This window comes from Nothobranchius furzeri, chromosome 13, assembly GCF_043380555.1.
Source record: "Nothobranchius furzeri strain GRZ-AD chromosome 13, NfurGRZ-RIMD1, whole genome shotgun sequence".
Lineage (NCBI taxonomy): Eukaryota > Metazoa > Chordata > Actinopteri > Cyprinodontiformes > Nothobranchiidae > Nothobranchius > Nothobranchius furzeri.
The window spans coordinates 62380287-62396812 of record NC_091753.1 but is presented as its reverse complement, the minus strand read 5'-3'; the positions used below and the strand labels follow the sequence as shown (position 1 = coordinate 62396812).

General features: G+C 46.1%; 1 protein-coding gene across 2 annotated transcripts in view; it reads left to right on the top strand.

Annotated features, from left to right (window-relative positions):
- The window catches only part of lrrc75a (leucine rich repeat containing 75A), a 53476-nt gene extending 37372 nt beyond the window's left edge, over positions 1-16104 (top strand). For both annotated transcript variants that reach the window (XM_070543748.1, XM_070543749.1), the window contains exons 4-5: positions 13498-13771; positions 15294-16104. In XM_070543748.1, coding sequence (XP_070399849.1) covers positions 13498-13771; positions 15294-15902 — 883 coding nt within the window. In that variant the 3' untranslated portion in view covers positions 15903-16104. The remainder of the gene's footprint in view (positions 1-13497; positions 13772-15293) is intronic.
- The last annotated feature ends 422 nt before the right edge of the window (positions 16105-16526 follow it).

Sequence of the window (16526 nt, the reverse complement as noted above, 5' to 3'; positions counted from 1 at the left end):
CAGTCTGGAAGGAGCGACCACCTCGACTTTTATATCTGGTCTTTGGAACTTCTAGAAGGTTCTGGTGTGTGGACCTGAGGGCTCGGGTTGGAGCATAAGGCTTTAACAGTTCAGTAATGTAGGGAGGAGCTTGACCATGTAGAGCCCTAAAAGTTCTAGTCAGGACTCTAAAATGAACTCTAAAGTTAACGGGTAACCAGTGCAGAGACAACAGAATAGGAGTGATGTGAGCTCTTCTGTTTGCTCCAGTTAGGAGCCTCGCTGCAGAGTTCTGGACCAACTGAAGGCGGTCAAGGGCTTTTTTGTTAGAACATGTGAAGAGTGTGTTACAGTCATCTAGACGGGAGGAGATAAAGGCATGGAGAACCATTTCAGGTTCATGTTTTGACACCAACCTTCACAGTTTGGAGATATTTCTTAAATGATAAAAACAGTTTCGGACCAACGTTTTTGAATGACCTTCAAGAGACATTGATTGGTCAAAAACACCCAAATTTCTTAAGTTTGTCTTGACGGCAGAAGATAAATGACCAAGTTTTAGACTAGCCAGGGGAACCATGCTCTCAGGGGCAATGTGGAGATAAAACATCAAAAATTGACTCAGTGGTAGATTTGTAATTGTCAGGAACGTTGTTTGTGCAGTGTGTACAGGTGTCAGACGACACAAACCCCATCCTGAACATCCGATGACCTGTATAGTGTACTCTGTGTAGAATTTTGTACTGAATTAATTGTAAATTGGAGTGTCTGATCATTCTAAAAGTTTTTAAACAAGTTTGGGACCAGAAGTTCTGGTCAAAGCTGACTGATAGATCCACCTCCCATTTTTCAATAGGGATTATTATTCTATTGTCTATTTTGGACAGTGTCTTATATACTTTAGACAGTAGTTTGGGGGGTTTGAGATTATAGAAGTCTAATACCCTTGGTGGTGTTTGTAATTCTATTTTATTGAGCTTAAATTTTTGTTTTACCACAGATTTAATTTGGTGGTATTCTAAAAAGCTATTCTTATCTATTCCAAATTGGGAGACTATTCTATTAAATGGGATGAAGTCCAGTCCTTCATATATGTGTTCCAGGTATAGGATTCCTTTATTTTTCCAGTCCGGAAGGTTCATCATTTTATTATTTTGCAAAATATCAGGATTATTCCAGATAGGTGTGCGTCTGCATGGTACTAGTGAAGACTCTGTCATTTTAAGATACTCCCACCATGCTGTCAGAGAGGTGCTGATACTAATACTTTTGAAGCTTTCATGTTTTCTTATGCTTGAGCTAATAAATGGTAAGTCTGAAAGCTCTATCGTATTGCAAAGTGTCTGTTCTATATCTAACCAGGACTCGTCTAATGGGTTATCTTGCAACCATCTTGGTATATATTGCAGCCTGTTGGCTAAGAAATAATAATAAAAGTTGGGTAGATCCAGTCCTCCACTGTCTTTGGTCTTCTGAAGCGTTTTTAAGCTAATTCGTGGAGGTTTATCCTGCCAAAGGAATTTAGTGATTAAGGAGTCCAGAGATCTAAACCAGTCACCTGGTGGCTTGGTGGCAATGCAGGCGTTGTACCGGTCTGTCATGCTGAAAAGAGAGCTGAGCCAGAAGACCAAGCTCTCGATTTACTGGCCGATCTAAGTTCCTACCCTCACCTATGGTGACAAGCTTTGGATAGTTACTGAAAGAACGAGATTGCGAATACAAGCGGCCAAAATGAGTTTTCTCCACAGGGTGTCTAGGCTCTCCTTTAGAGATAAGGTGAGAAGCCCGGTCATCCAGGAGAGGCTCGCAGTAGACCTGCTTCTCCTCCACATCGAGAGGAGCCAGTTGAAGTGGCTGGGGCAACTTATTAGGATGCCTCCTGGACGCAGGTTCAGTTCAGCTTTTGTAAACCAGAAATATGCTGTTTTGTATTGCTTTTGTCTGAATAAATTCATATTCATATGAGTTTTCCGTTGGGCTGCAGTATAGCTCAGAAGGTAGAGCAGGTGGTCCAGTAAGCAGGTTGCAGGATTGATCTCAGCTCTGGCATGTGTGTACAATTTTGTATTTCTAGCTTAGAAAATTGGGTAATATTTACTAATAAATGTCAGTAAGATTTTACCCAATTCCTTTAAGATTTTTTTACTTTGAGTATAAGATACTATTTGTAGAGATATATGGGGTATAAATTAACCAAGCAAATTGTTACCTCTATTTTATTGGGTAGTTTCTATAGGTTGCTTTTTACAGTGCATGGAGACCATAGAGCAGGGGTCCTCTACTAAATGTATCAAGGGCCATGGTTTGTTCCAGCAGAGACCGTGAGGGTCAGATGCTCTTCTAAAATAAAGTTCAAGTCTTATTGTATCTTCATTTATTAATATTTAAAATGGCTTTGTATTTCATCTGAACTGTTTTGATTGTGGTTTTAGTGTCATGGTCTGAGGCAAGAGTCTAACCCAGGACATGCAGAATCAGGAGACGGAATCAGATTGAATGAAAAAATAAAATATTTTGTTAAAACGATGAACTAAAGGTGCATTGGAAGTCCAGCGGGTGAGGCAACGGGAAGCAGCGTCTAGAGGGGAGAGTAGCAGAGGTGAGTATGGGAGTTGTAGTACAATAGGGGAAACACTGACGGAGGGACTTACGGTTTGGGAAGAGAAGTGCGAGGGAGGGGTGAGCCGGGGTAATAATCCAGGGAATGAATGAAGAGCGGTTGAGATGGGGAGAGAGAATGGATCCGAGCCAGTGTGGGTCTTGGAGAGGGCGCGAGGTGTGGTGGGGAGCGGGTCGGTTAAGCAGTGGATGGTGAACCAGGAAGCGAGCCGGGTAAAGGTCCATACAGCGTTGGGGTGAATCCCTAGGAGAATCCAACCTGAGGTGAGTAATTCAAAATATCCAAGTTAGTCGAGGTCACAAGAGAAGCACAAGAGTTCGAGAACTAGAGATGGAATAAATCGAAGGCTAGAAACTACCAGTCAGTAGTAATCTTCCGGCGTTGAATCATGTCAACCATCCTCCTTACAAGCCGGCCAGCTGAATAGCTGAATGGGTAACAGCTGTTGTTCCCTCTCCTGAAAAACAAAACTCAAAGATGGTAAGAAACGAGAGGAGCACTCTCCCCGGCTCATGACATGTAGTTGTTTACAGAATGCAAACTTTTATTGATATTTGGAACATTCATTTTGCTGCTAAACTTCAAAGTCCCCCAGTTGGGGGACGTCAGGCCCAAAGTGTTGGGGGGTCATGTGGAAAGGTCTGGCTGACCAGATGTGGCCCGCGAGCCACCAGTTGAGTTTCAGTGCCACAGATGGATGTTTGTGCTTTTGGGCTTTCAGAGATGTAAACTATGTGAGAACACCAGCTGTCACGGCTCAAACAGACACCTTTACGTCTCTCTGCTTCCTGCAGTAGAGGGGCGGAGGATGACATGAAAATCTGGTCAAAGCTAACATACAGTAGCATTTTAGCTACTTGTTGTGTCCAACAGTGAGGCAATGAGCAATCTTAAATGCTCAGAGGCTCATCGGTACCTACAGTTGGTCGTGTTTTGTTGAAACTTTAAAACTGATGTCGAGCTGAGTCAAAGCCTAAATCTCTTCTCACAAAGCCTGGGCTCTAGCTTCTTCATCAGGAGAAATACAAACATCAGGTGTTCCTGTGTTGCAGGTCAAGGCAGATCTTGCAGCCATGCGGCTGCCGTCCTATGGAAAGTCATTTTTACGACAGGTTTAAGGCTCATTTTCAACACGCTTGATAATGTTAAACCGTGAGCTCTGTTTTAATCGTGTCTGCTTGTTAAAAGAATGATTCCATTCAGTTATTTTGGGGTCTAAAGTCTGTGTGTACATTTTTAAAATGATTCTTATTTCAGATTGACAATGCAGTCAGACAGGGAAAGACCGGGTCTTCATGCACTGATGTACAGCCAAAGTGGAATGCAGCCACCCTCTCTCTTAGTCCGAGGTGCATGTTCCAGTCATGAAGTTTCTGGTTGTTAGTAAAACAGCTAACATGTTCCCAAGCCACGCAAATCCATATTCCAGGGGGAAATGGTTTTTTAAATCCTCTTGAATTCTTCCAAGAACCTACTGCGATGTACAAAACCTCAACATGCATGTCAATGGCCAGTGATGGTACAGTATCTCGCCGGATGTTGGGTGCATCATCGTTTTACGTGAGCGGGCCCAGGAATGGGAAGGATAGAGCTTTTCTAAGTCGGGGACTCCAAAGCACTTTACAAGACAATCATTGTAACACCGGCGCCCTGGGACACACTGCCAGAAAAGAGGCTGTCTACACAAACAGTCCTTCCGATCACCAGCAGCAGGCAAAGAGGGTGGAGTCACTTGCCCAAGGACACAATGATTGACACGGACAGAGCCTGGGTTTGAACCGGCAACCCATCGAAGCGTGAACTCCTAACACCTGAGCCACTGTCACCCCATACTTCCTCGTAGCTTCAGGCTAGCTGGATTAGTTGAACAGTCATTTAATCTAGAAGCTTGTTGTGGACCAGGGATAACCAACCCTGGTCCCGGAGGTCCTCTATCCAACATGTTTTAGTTGTTTCACTACTCCAGCACACCTGCTTTTAATCAGAGAGTGAGTAACAGGCCAATGAGCTGCTGAAGAGGTGATTCAGCCACTGAATCAGGTGTGTTGCAGCAGGAAACACCTGAATTAGGATGATTCTTGTCTAAATTCAACTGAACGTAATTAGATAGATTAGAACATACTTCGGCCTGGACTTGCTGTAACGCACCCTGCACCTGCAGTCAACGTTGCATGGATGTGCAGCTCATGTCTACATTGAGTCTGTCGGTCCAGACCACGTCTGTAGGATGTCCAAACTACGTCTTTGCACAGTGGGGCACCTGCATCTTGCCACACTAAAGCTTCTGCTGGAAATATCTCTGCTTCTGACCTGGTCTGAGACGAGGGACAGCCCTGGTAGAGTCCAAACCATACCGGTAACACTATGGGCTTTGTAAAACAAAGCAGACACTGCTCTTTATTTTGATGATACATGGACCAAATAATCAAACTTCCACTGTTCCATGACCCAGAGGTACAAGCCAGGTTCAACAAACAGCTGGAGCCTCTTTTCCATCGGCCTAGAGCGGGGGTCGGCAATCCGCGGCTCTGGAGCCGCATGCGGCTCTTCCATCCATCTGATGCGGCCCTCTGTGCTTGTAAAATAATGAATGGATATTTGAATAAAATGCTTTATATTTTACTGAATTAATTTTATATCTGTAAGTCAATTCTTTGTAAAGATTGTCTGCGTAAACCTGAACAGGGTCACGCTTGTGCGTAATCATAAAGGCGCTTTCTGAGCTGAAGAGGATGTGAGATTCTGGGATTCTCCTCAGACGGCTCCTGGATGTGTCGCCACGTTGGAGACAGGAACAAGCGCTATTCAGCCAAAGTTTCATAATCAGGGAACATTTTCTAAGTGACAAGTCTCGCTTCAGTGGAAGGAATCTTCCCGCATGCGCTCTGGTTCTGCGACGTGCTCCAAGCCCCTCTCCACATCTTCAGCTCGCTGTGCACCTTATGTACGCGCTGACTGAGCAGTGTCCAGCTCAGATGTTCAGAAGGAAATCTTTTCTTGAGTGATTTAGCTACATCTGTGATGTGCGTAGAATAAAATGTCAGTTCGTCTGCATGCGTCGGGGTAATTCTTTCTATTCTTTCTCCGTCAAAATAAACGATCAAATACAGGAACTGTCCGGTCAACACAAGCCCTGCTTTTAACTGTTCTGTTTTCTTGTGAAAATAAATCAAATTAAACTTGATTACCACCAGAGCCAGGCGCACTGCGCCGTTATCTCCGTCGCTGTAAACGAGGGAAAAACAAAATGATCGGATCCTTTTCTGACCTTCCCCACCTACAAAGTTTAATTACAACAATCAAACGTGACAGAGCCTGGATTTGTATTCTGAACAGTCTAAACATGTTTTAAAAAGAAACGTATGACAAAAGTGGCACCTGCTCAGTAAAACCACCAACAGGGTGAGAAATATCTAAATATTGTCGGCAGAGACGGGCTACAACTTCTGGATCCACTTTATATAAATCGTTTTATTGATTATCTTCATATGAAAGATAGCTTTGACGTACACGAGCGACCGGTACCGGCTGCTGTCACCTGTTGTGAGCAGCTCTCTGCTGTCTGAGGGTAGGCCCCGCCCACAATGCTGCGGCCGCTGCGGTGTTTTCTTTACTGTGGGAAACGGGTAATAATGGCTCTTTGATGGGAACAGGTTGCAGACACGTGGCCTAGAGTAAAGTTCAACTTCAACAAGTCAATCGTGCCAGATATAATAGCCCCACAAATCCAAAACCTTCAGCAACCTCCATCATCCATTACTCTGTTATTGCCCTCTTATCCGGGGCCGTGTCACCAGGGCAGCAGCCTAAGCAGAGAGGGTCCAGACTTCACTCTTCCCAGTCACTTGGGCCAGCTCTTCAGGAGGGAATCCCAAAGCATTCCCTGTCCAGTGGAGAATCTTAGACCCACCAGCGTGTCCTGCGTCTTCTCTTAGGTCTCCTCTAGATTAGACGTGCCCAGAAAATCAGGGATGCATTCAGGAGGCATCCGGTTAGGATCACCTCAACTGGCTCCTTTGAATGTGGAGAAGCAGCTCCTCCGAGCCCCTCCCAGATGACCGAGCTTCTCACCCTATCTCTGAGGGAGAGCCCAGCCACCCTGTGGAGAAAACTCATTTTGGCCGCTTGTATCTGCGATCTCGTTCTTTCTGTCACTACACAGAGCCTGTGACCATAGGTGAGGGTGGGAATGTGGATCGGCCGGTAAATCAACAGCATCGCCCTCTGGCTCAGCTCTCTCTTCACCATGACAACACCTGCATCACCGCAGACGCAGCACCAATCTGCCTATCCATCTCACGCTCTATCTTTCTCTCACTTCTGAGCAAAACTCCTCCACTTGGGGCAGGACCTTGTCCCTGACCTGGAGAAGGCATTCTTCCCTTTTTCTGACTCAAGACCACGGTCTCAGAGTCAGAGGAGCTGATCCTGCGAACTGCTCCAGCGACAGCTGGAGTTCATGGTCTGATGAAGCCAATAGGACCACATCATCTGCATGAAGCAGCCCCTCAACACCTTGGCTGTGTTTAGAAATCATGTACATAAAAGTTATGAACAGAATCTGTGACAAAGGGCATCCTTGGCAGAGTCCAACTCTCACCTGGAACGAGCCCGGCTTACTGCGGGTCAGAACTGTTGCAGCCCAACGCCTTGGGCCGCAACGTGGAGGAGTGAGCACCACCTCACTCCTCCACGTGGACCTCAAGGGATAAACCATCAATCCTGCTCAATGGTCATCTTTCCCCGTGGGGTCACCCATAAAGACAGTGGGAGGGATAAAAAATCTCTCCAAACCTGCAACAGGTCAAGCAGGCTGGAGTCCCCGTGGTAATCTGCCTGAACTTCACCGAGCAGACCTTTAGTCTTCACCCAAAGGTGCAGTCAAGGCCTGCACTCCAGCCTGGCCGCTGAGGAAGCAGAGGAGCAACAACGTCTTTGGGGGCCAACCCAAAGATGACTTTTTAATGGCGTTTCAGAATTCCTCCCATGTGCAACTTTTACATCCATGACCGTAGAGGCTGCTGTAGGCTTTTTGAAACCTATCAGCTGCATCAAGGGTCCTGTGTGACAGCCAAGCCATGAATGCCTCCTTCAGCTTCACAGCTTCCAGCAACACCAAGTGGTTCCCCAGTTTCCACCGATGTTCTGTCCGATGCTATGACATGGAATCTGAACGGGTCAGAACGAGGCCGAGGGCGATCAGTCTGAAGATACGACTAAACAGTCAGTAACTGAGCCTCTGCCTCGTATCAAGAGCACTGATGGGCCACCCTTTGCTTGTTTGTTATCTGTTTGTCGAACAGCTTGTGCTCAGGTCAGGAACGCCATTCGTCCCACTCATTCTTACCCATGTGACTCAGTCATTGCAAACTCGTGTTTTGAGTCTGCAAAAAAAAAAACTAATGTCAGCCACCGATAGTTCTCCTTCTAGGAGACAACCAGAGACCAGAAGCCCAGGTAATCAGATCTGCTGTCCGGCTCTCATAAACAACAGTCACAACCTTCCCTCCTGCAGCTTAGAGCTGCAGAGAGAAAATCTCTTGCTAATAATTTGTGAGTATGCCCTTACCCACCCAGTGCCTCCCCCATGAGCAACCCTGGGGTAGGGGTGAGTCCAGCCATAACTAGTGTTGCTGAACTGCAAACAAGCGCTGGCTGCTTCCCCTCCAGCAAGGTGATCATAAAAATATGTAAAACCAGTTTATGATGCTGGGAATCCGCCTTCCCAGAACCTCACCCTCGCCTGCCATCCTGTTTCCAGAGCATTTAGCCTCGACCTCTCCTTGCCCACCCAAGTTGTGACGTGAATTTAAAAAACCATTAGTTCTGCCTTTTTTAGGTGGTCCTAGTAAACACACATTACAGAGGCTTGTTAGCGGTGAACACACAGAGAGGTCTAGCTGTTATGGAGGTATGATTGAGCTGTTTCTGTCTGTATTCTTCGTAGTGGTAAATTATCACATTTCAGTGTTGAACTCAGAGTCGGATCCATGATGAGGACGTATTTCTTCCTCCCGTCATGTCTGTGGTTGTTGTCCCAACAGGGCTGATGACTCCGGTCTCACGTGAGAAACTTTCTGTAGCGTGGGATTCTGGTTTGATGCCAGACGTGAGCTTTTCCTTGCTTTGGTTTGTTTGTTGCTGTAAATCATTCAAATACACACAGGAACTCAGGATGTCCAAGTCAAGATCCCAGTCCGTCTTTTTCTGACTCCAGTCCGGTTGCTCGCATTATTTTCTTTTTCAGCTCAGTTCAGTTCAATCCAGTTTATTTAAATAGACACGACAACGTGTTTTTGTCTCATAGCACCGACTTTCATTTATAAAATCATGAGTCTGGCGGCTCCATGGATCTACTCAGCAGAAACTAAGAGTTAAAAATAATCTCATGTCATTCTTTTCCTTCTGTTTATGACACAAATAAGAACTTAGAAGAGGTAGAGAAGGTGTTCAGATTAAAGTTGAAGGCTAGTGACAAAAGGTGAAAAACTAAAAACTAAATCCAGATAGAAGGAGAAAGTAAAGCCTGAGGAATCGACGCTGTCATGGCTCGAGGTAAGTGCCTAACCCAAGACATGCAGAATCATCACACAAGTCCAAAGAATAAAGTAAAATGTCTTTATTATAAACGGAACTAAGAACTGCAACAGGGAAGTCCTGTGCTGAGGAGCCAAGACGGCTCGAGTCTTTGAGGTGTCGGTGCTGAGAGGAAGTGTAGCCGGGAAGGACGCTGAGCAGAGGATGAGAGATGTCGTAGGAGTGAGGCAGCAGAGGGAAATCCGAGCCGGAACGTCGGAGGAGGACGGGACGTGTAGAATAATCCAGAATTGGAGACAGCGAGGGTGAGATGATGATGAGGTGATCCTGAGCGAGACAAACGGGTATAAGGGAATATCCAAATCCAAATCCGAAACTACGATCCAAGGTCAATAATCCAAACACGAGTTAAACAGGTTTCAAGGTTCAAGGTCGAGTGGCTGGTGCTACCTGAACTGGTACAATCATCCGGCGAAATGAAGTGTCTCCGTCCTCCTTTTAAACCCGCGTTCCTGATTAGGGAATCGTCTGCAGCTGTAGTTCCCTCTGCTCCCCACCTGCGGAGAATGAACTCAGGTTCTAGTGAGAGGAGATGATGGAACTCACCTCTGCTCAGGGACATGACAGTCGCCTTGGGCTATAGGGAGCCTAAGTCTTCTCCCTGTCTGGTCGGCTCATGGGTCCGTGGAAGACAGCGGGGCTAAAACAGCTGTTTTCTAATCCACTTTGCCCTGGATTGCACACGTCGCACTTCAATTTAAATGAAACGTCAGTCACGTACTTTGAGATTTATCAGCTTGTAAATGTTCGTAATTAGCATGACTACAAATCAGATGTCGGTACGTCGCACATATCAATCAATCAATCAAATCAATCAAAGCTTTATTTATAAAGCGCCTTCCGCAACCCTGTCAGGAAGCCCAAGGCGCTGAACATGGTACAGTAGAAGGTAAATATATTGAATAAATCAACAATAAAAGCAATTCAAATTACAAAATAGGTGAAACATTCTGGTACAGGACAGATGGGTAAAATAAGGGATAGAGTGAACCAATGAAAACGGTGAAATAAAATCAACATAAAAGAGGGCCAAAGACGAGGAGTTTGAATTGTGAGCGATAGCAAATGTTGATGACATCATCACAGAATCCCCTCCCCCCCAGCGTAGCTACATGTTTGGTGGTTCTTGCCTCCTGAAGGAAGAATTTGAAGTTTGCTAAACTTCCTCTGTTTCTCTCTTCGTCTCGTTCTGTGACATCCCTCTGTCCTGAGCCCAGTCATTTGTTTTGTTTTTTGTTAGTTCTGTAACTAAAATGATGACATAGTGAGAAAGTTCAGCTGCAGCACCGGTCGTTCTAACATTTTGTTATACTCAGGGTTAAGGTCAAAGGTCTGCCGTCCCCGAGACATTTTCTAAAGACCTTCTGAGTTCCTACTGATACTGAAGCAGACGTCGATGGCCTTATCCACATCGTATTGTTGCTGACAGGTTTTTGTGTTTTATGGGTCTGCAACCATTAAAGCCATTACAGGCTTGTAAGCCATAAATTATAGAGTAGCTTTTCATTAATAGTCTCCTGTTTTTCCTCACTTAGACACAGCGATGGATTTATAGACCGTTAACACGTTTAGGGCTTGTGATGTGAAGGCATCGGCTTTACTCTGCGCCTCGGTCTACTTCAAAGATGATAAATCCTTCCCAAGAATCACTGACTGGTTTCTGATCTCACTGAGTAAAAACACACAAATGTGTCTTTTAAGGCCCTTAGATAACTGGATTTAGGAAATAAACTTTTATAAACCTTTTAATGTTGATGTTTTGTTGGTTTTAGAATTAATTTTACCACCGTGTTGTGTCCACTAAATGTGAGGATGCCTCCAACCCAAACCCAAATAATAACACAAGTCTGTCTGAGATCTCTGAAAGGCCAAAGGAAAGAAAACATGCAAGGCTAAATGTGGCCACATTCCTTGCTGTAGGCTGCTCTGTCCCAGATTCCTCTGAGATATGTGAGCAGATGCAGATTCAGCTCTTAAAATCCTCTGTCTGTGTCCCACTGGGTCCACGGGTCTGTTGGTGCTGGGACCTACTGGTGATGTTTCCATTTGCAAGCTGGAGCCAAGAGAACACCTTACATCAGATTTTGTGGCAGACTCCAGATCAGCCCTTTTTTACTCCGCTGGATCCTCCTGAGTTCACCTTTAGCTCCAGCTAGCGGCTGAGGAGCAGATCTCTGAAAGCTGGCTTCCGCCAGCATGCCTCTCTGTTCCCACAGGATCAAGCGTGGACTTGGTTGAGTTTTCGTTGAGTAAGACAGGTTAGAGGCCTGCTTGGCCTTCAAGGGTGTGGTCACTCCATGTCTTTCCCACCAGATGCAGCTGGTCTCTCAGGTCGATGGTTTTCATGTTTGAGCATTTCCCATTTTTAGTTGACCTCCTTTGTAATCTTAAACTAACCAGACCCATCAATACAACGGGATTAGTTATGACACAGACACACCCTCTGGACTGGCGCCAGTTCCATGATGGACCTGGAAGTAGAATCGGACTCAGTGGCTTGATGGTCAGCTGTGATACGGCTGATCATGGATGAGAATTACTGTAAGCTGCATCAGTGGTGCTGTATTATCACCTGGAAACTGATCGTCATATCTTTGTCTGAATTATTCCTTTTTAAAATGCTTACACCCAACATCTGCTGGAATACCTAAAAGCACATTTTAATTGTGTTTAGATGATATAGTTTTTATTTTTGGTCAGAAGAGGGAAAAGTAAGCCCTTCCTCTGGTTGGGCGGGAGTCTGTTGTAGGCAGGATTCGTTGAGATGGAGCCCTTTTTGAAAGGTTGGTCGATCCATTAGTTTGGTGCACTCGTCTCAGTAAATGATGGAAAAAATCAAATGCAAAACATTTTTTAAATCGTTTGTTCAGTTTTAAAAGTGTGATGTTGGAGCGATGGAGGAGGAGGAGACTGCTGTATTCAGTGTGAGATTTTATTTTATAACATCATCATGTGCTTGCATATGAACACATCAGTATAAAGTGTACAAACGTAACGTCCAGCAATGGGCAGTTTTAGGTACAGTCTGACCTTCCAACATCTGTTCAACATCTGGTCAGAAAGGAGACACAACACTGCACGTGTTCCCTTTAAACGAGTCCGCCTTCACACCAGCTGGGACTCACAGACTCTGCAAGTCTGAAAGATAAACAATAACTTTCTTTCCCAAGGTCCCATCTGTCTGCCTCCACAGAAGGAACAACTCCAGCTCGGATCAAGTGCTAAAATCAAGAATGATTTCCTACATCAATATGAACTTCTTCCATGACTCATAATCTCGATAATCATTAAATAAAAGCTGTTTATTACCACTTACAATCACATTATTATGGAATGCTTCATTAATCTGTGCTCAGTGGAGGAAATGTCATGTTAAGTCTACCACTGCAGTGTGTTCAGCGTGTTTAGACGACAGGTCCATAACATCACACAATAACAAGTTAAACTCCGACACATAACCTGCCCTTTTAACCAGTCAGAACATCCGGTATCAAGAAGGCGTGTTTCTGAGTTGTCTTGGTAACATCTCCCAAGCTGTCAGCCTCTGATTGGCCGTGCAAGTCATAACATCAAAACCTTAAAACTGGATCATGCTGAGTGATTCGTTAGTAAAAGAGAACGCTTCAGACCGGCCACCTGTCGCAACCTCTTTAACCATCAAAGGTTCTGACACGTCGTCAAGACCTTTTTGCACCTGCAGAGCTGAGACAGCTAAACAGCTCCTGCAGAACAAGCTGATATTATTATTAGGCTCCTGAAGAGTCCTCCAGACGCGCGGTTCCATCCAGCTGTCGTGACCCGAGACCTCTCTGGACTGAAGAGTCGGTACCACGGTGTTCTACGGCCCTCCGGTGCCGGCGGTCAGCCGGCCCCTGTGACTTTCCGATCCACCGAAAATTCTTTTTCATCCGCAGACGCCGCTCTCCGAGATTCGGAAGTTCTGACCTACATCACATTGACACATAGCCTTCATCGCATTTAGCTGCATCCAGTCACAGGAAATGCGTAGTTCACTTGTCGTGTTGTAATTGTAATAAAATAATTTCTTACTTTATGAACCTGACTCTTTTCTGAATCAAAACGAAGTGTAAGCAAAAATCCTAGAACCTTCCGATTAAGCCCTATAATCGTCTGATATTTACAATAAACATCAAGCAAGGTAATAATATCTTATATTCGTGTAGAATATCACATCTTCCTGGTCTCAAGTACAAATAAGTAATCCATTTGCCAGCCCTACACAAAGAAACGCACACTAATGTAGATGGGTTGTCATATTTTCTCACATCTCTTGATTGTAGTGTGAAGGCAGTGCTGACGGACCCGCTGTCCACCGGGGCGCTGGATCTCTCGGGGATTCCTCTGACCATTCGAGACATGGAGCGTCTGTGTGCACACCTGCAGCGCCATGCGTCCACCGTAGTCAGCTTGGAGCTGGGCTTCACTGAGCTGACAGATGAGGCATTCCTCCAGCTCCTCCCCACGCTGGCTTCACTGCCACACCTGGAGACCCTGGCTCTGAATGGAAACAGGCTGACCAGAGCCATTCTGAAGGAGCTCACGGATGCCCTAAAGGTCAGAAAGGTGTTGTTAATGTTTTCATGAACGTTTCCCTTCATCTGCCAACAACAAACTTGGACCTTGGCCGACTGTCTTCTCATTTGTTGGCGATGTATCTTCTACTGTTGGGAATCCTGTTTAGCCATCTTTACTAAAAGGTAGAACTTCAAACTCCCACGGAGCAGGTAGAGTTGGACCGGGGTCACACTGCAAGCATCAGCGGAACGGAACGGCAGCGAAGCGGCACCGCTTCAAATAAATCCAAATATAGTCTATGGAGTGTTTCAAACCAGCCGCGATGCGCCACTTTTCAGGCGCGTCCCAGAAGCGGCATGCCACGCCGCGCCGCTAAAGATAGGATCGAGTTCTATGTTTTCCGCGAGCCGCTTCTGGGACACGTCGTGCAACGGTGTGATTCCTCGCGGGGGTTGTGATCTCTCGATGAGGATGGTGTCGGAAGTCTGGAGGGATTTTACAGTCTCGCGGGTACAGCGAGGAAGCCGTGCCGTGGCCGAGACTCTCCCGGTGTGAAAAGGACCGCGTTGAAGTTGGCGAGTGAGCCGCTCCGCTGCTGTTCCGTTCCGCTGATGCTCGCCGTGTGAAACCGGGATCAGGGTTGCTGTTGGTATTCACTCTCAGCTTCAGAAACACAGAAACAGTGGTAATGCTTAATTTTACAGATATAACCAGTGACATATTAGATGTTAAAACCCTCCATGCTGTCACCTTTTTGAAGAGTTGGACTGACGCCCAGTTAGCGGTTCCCATCATCGCCATCTTGGCTGCGTCACGCATCTCCAGGAAAACACAACAATGGAGCTTAGCAGGGCTGTGAGGGCGGGGCCAGATGATTGACATCCATCAAACTCGGAGACAATGTAGCTATGAGCCAAGTGAGCTAACCAAAGCTAGCAGAGGCTGGTGGGTGGTTTCATCCAGATACATCCACAGTTGAGCGACTCTGCAACCCTGTGTCTTCAAGGCTGTGACACTTTTAATGGGAGGCCGAGACTGAGGCCTTCCCTGGAGCAAGCAGGAGGCAAGCTGCTCGCTCTGACGGCTCACCTGTCAACCAAAGGGGCACGCCCCTAATTATTCATGATTTCAAGCTTTATTACATTTATCTGGATGGGTTAAAATAATCCATCCCCTACAGAGTTGTCATGACGACTGATGAGATGGTGTTTTGTACCAGGCTGTAAACACCCATCCTTTATTCATAAAGCACATTTAAGACACAGCTGACCAAAGCTAGGTGGGAAAACTGTGAAGTTGGCATTTTTAACATGGGAGTGAACGGGAATTTGCTCCTTTCTGGAGCCAGCCTCTAGTGGATGAGGGGGGAACTGCAATTTTTGTCACTTCCGTGTTGGCTTCACTTTGATCAGGTGGAGTTTTCCCTTTAAGCATAACCCAACGTTACTTACAGAGATAAAAAGATCTGCCAAGCTCACATTTTCTTAGATTTTGTGAAAAGATTGCATCAAAGATGGTGACGATCTGGTTGTAGTTAACTCCTGATTAATTTTGTCTGCAGGATCCAAACAGTTTCCCGAGTGTGACTTGGATCGACTTGGGGAATAACGTGGACATTTTCTCACTGCCGCAGCCTTTCCTGGTCAGCCTGAGGAAACGATGTCCCAAGCAGGGCAACTTACCAACCATCTTAGAGTTCGGAGAGAGCCAGGCCAGCGATCCCCCGGAAAGACTAAAGGGTGTTGGGGACGAGGAGGAGACGGATGATACCAACCGCACTGAAAGTATGGGTGAGCTCCGGTCAGAGGTGGAGGAGATGGATGGAGAGACGGAGATTGAGGAGATGATGGAAGAACTGCTGGACTTTGACAGGGAGGCGCAAGGAAAGGAGTATGACGAGGAGAGCATGTGGACCATAGGAGATCATAGGAGAGTAGCAAGGAGGAGCAGGAAACGAAGGTGCGGGGAGGAAGAAGAAAAGGAGAAGGAGGCATGGAACAGTGAGATTCAGAAGGAACGCAGGGCCGCAGTGGTGGTGGATGAGGATGACACACAGAGCCACTCATCCCTCCTGTCTTGCTCCAGCCAATCACAACACTCCTCTAGAGCAGTGGAGCCAATGAGGGAGTTGGAGGAGGACCTGCGAGGCCAATCAGACCCTTTCACTTGACTGATGTTCCCTGACGCGTACGTTTCTCCTCCCGTGTCTCGTCCTGAGTGGACAGAATGGTTGTCTGAGGGAAGGCTGCAGCTTTGCATGTGATCACCAGGTTTGACACGTCCTCCGGTGATCTGATTTGGAAGGAAAGACCTACCTGATGTTTCAGATGCTGACCGTCTGACTGCTGAGCCCACGGACAACACCTTTTACTCTGAACACCTGTGACTTAGGACGCAGAATAAACTAAGTACGTCACCAGAGGCGTTTCTGTACAGGATACTATACATTATTCAGGTCCTCCGTTGTAATGATGATAATACCCACGTGCCTGTGACACCTCTGGTTCCCAGGGTAATGTGTGCCCTGAGAGGTAAAACCAGGCTGGCAGGGGGGAAATCTTAGACATGCAGAACCAATCAGGGCCTTGAAAGATCAATTATTAACAAAAGCTACAAGGATAATGTCAAAAAACTAAACATTTCCCTCCCTTTGTGCAGTCTGACAGCTGGATCAGACAGGAGTGGTATGAACGTGTTGATAAGCTGAAATTCCTGAGGAAGACCCTGCTGCTGCAAAGGTGTGATGGCTGAGAGCCGAGGGTGCAAAAGGCCTTCAGTCCAGGAGAGAAAGCAG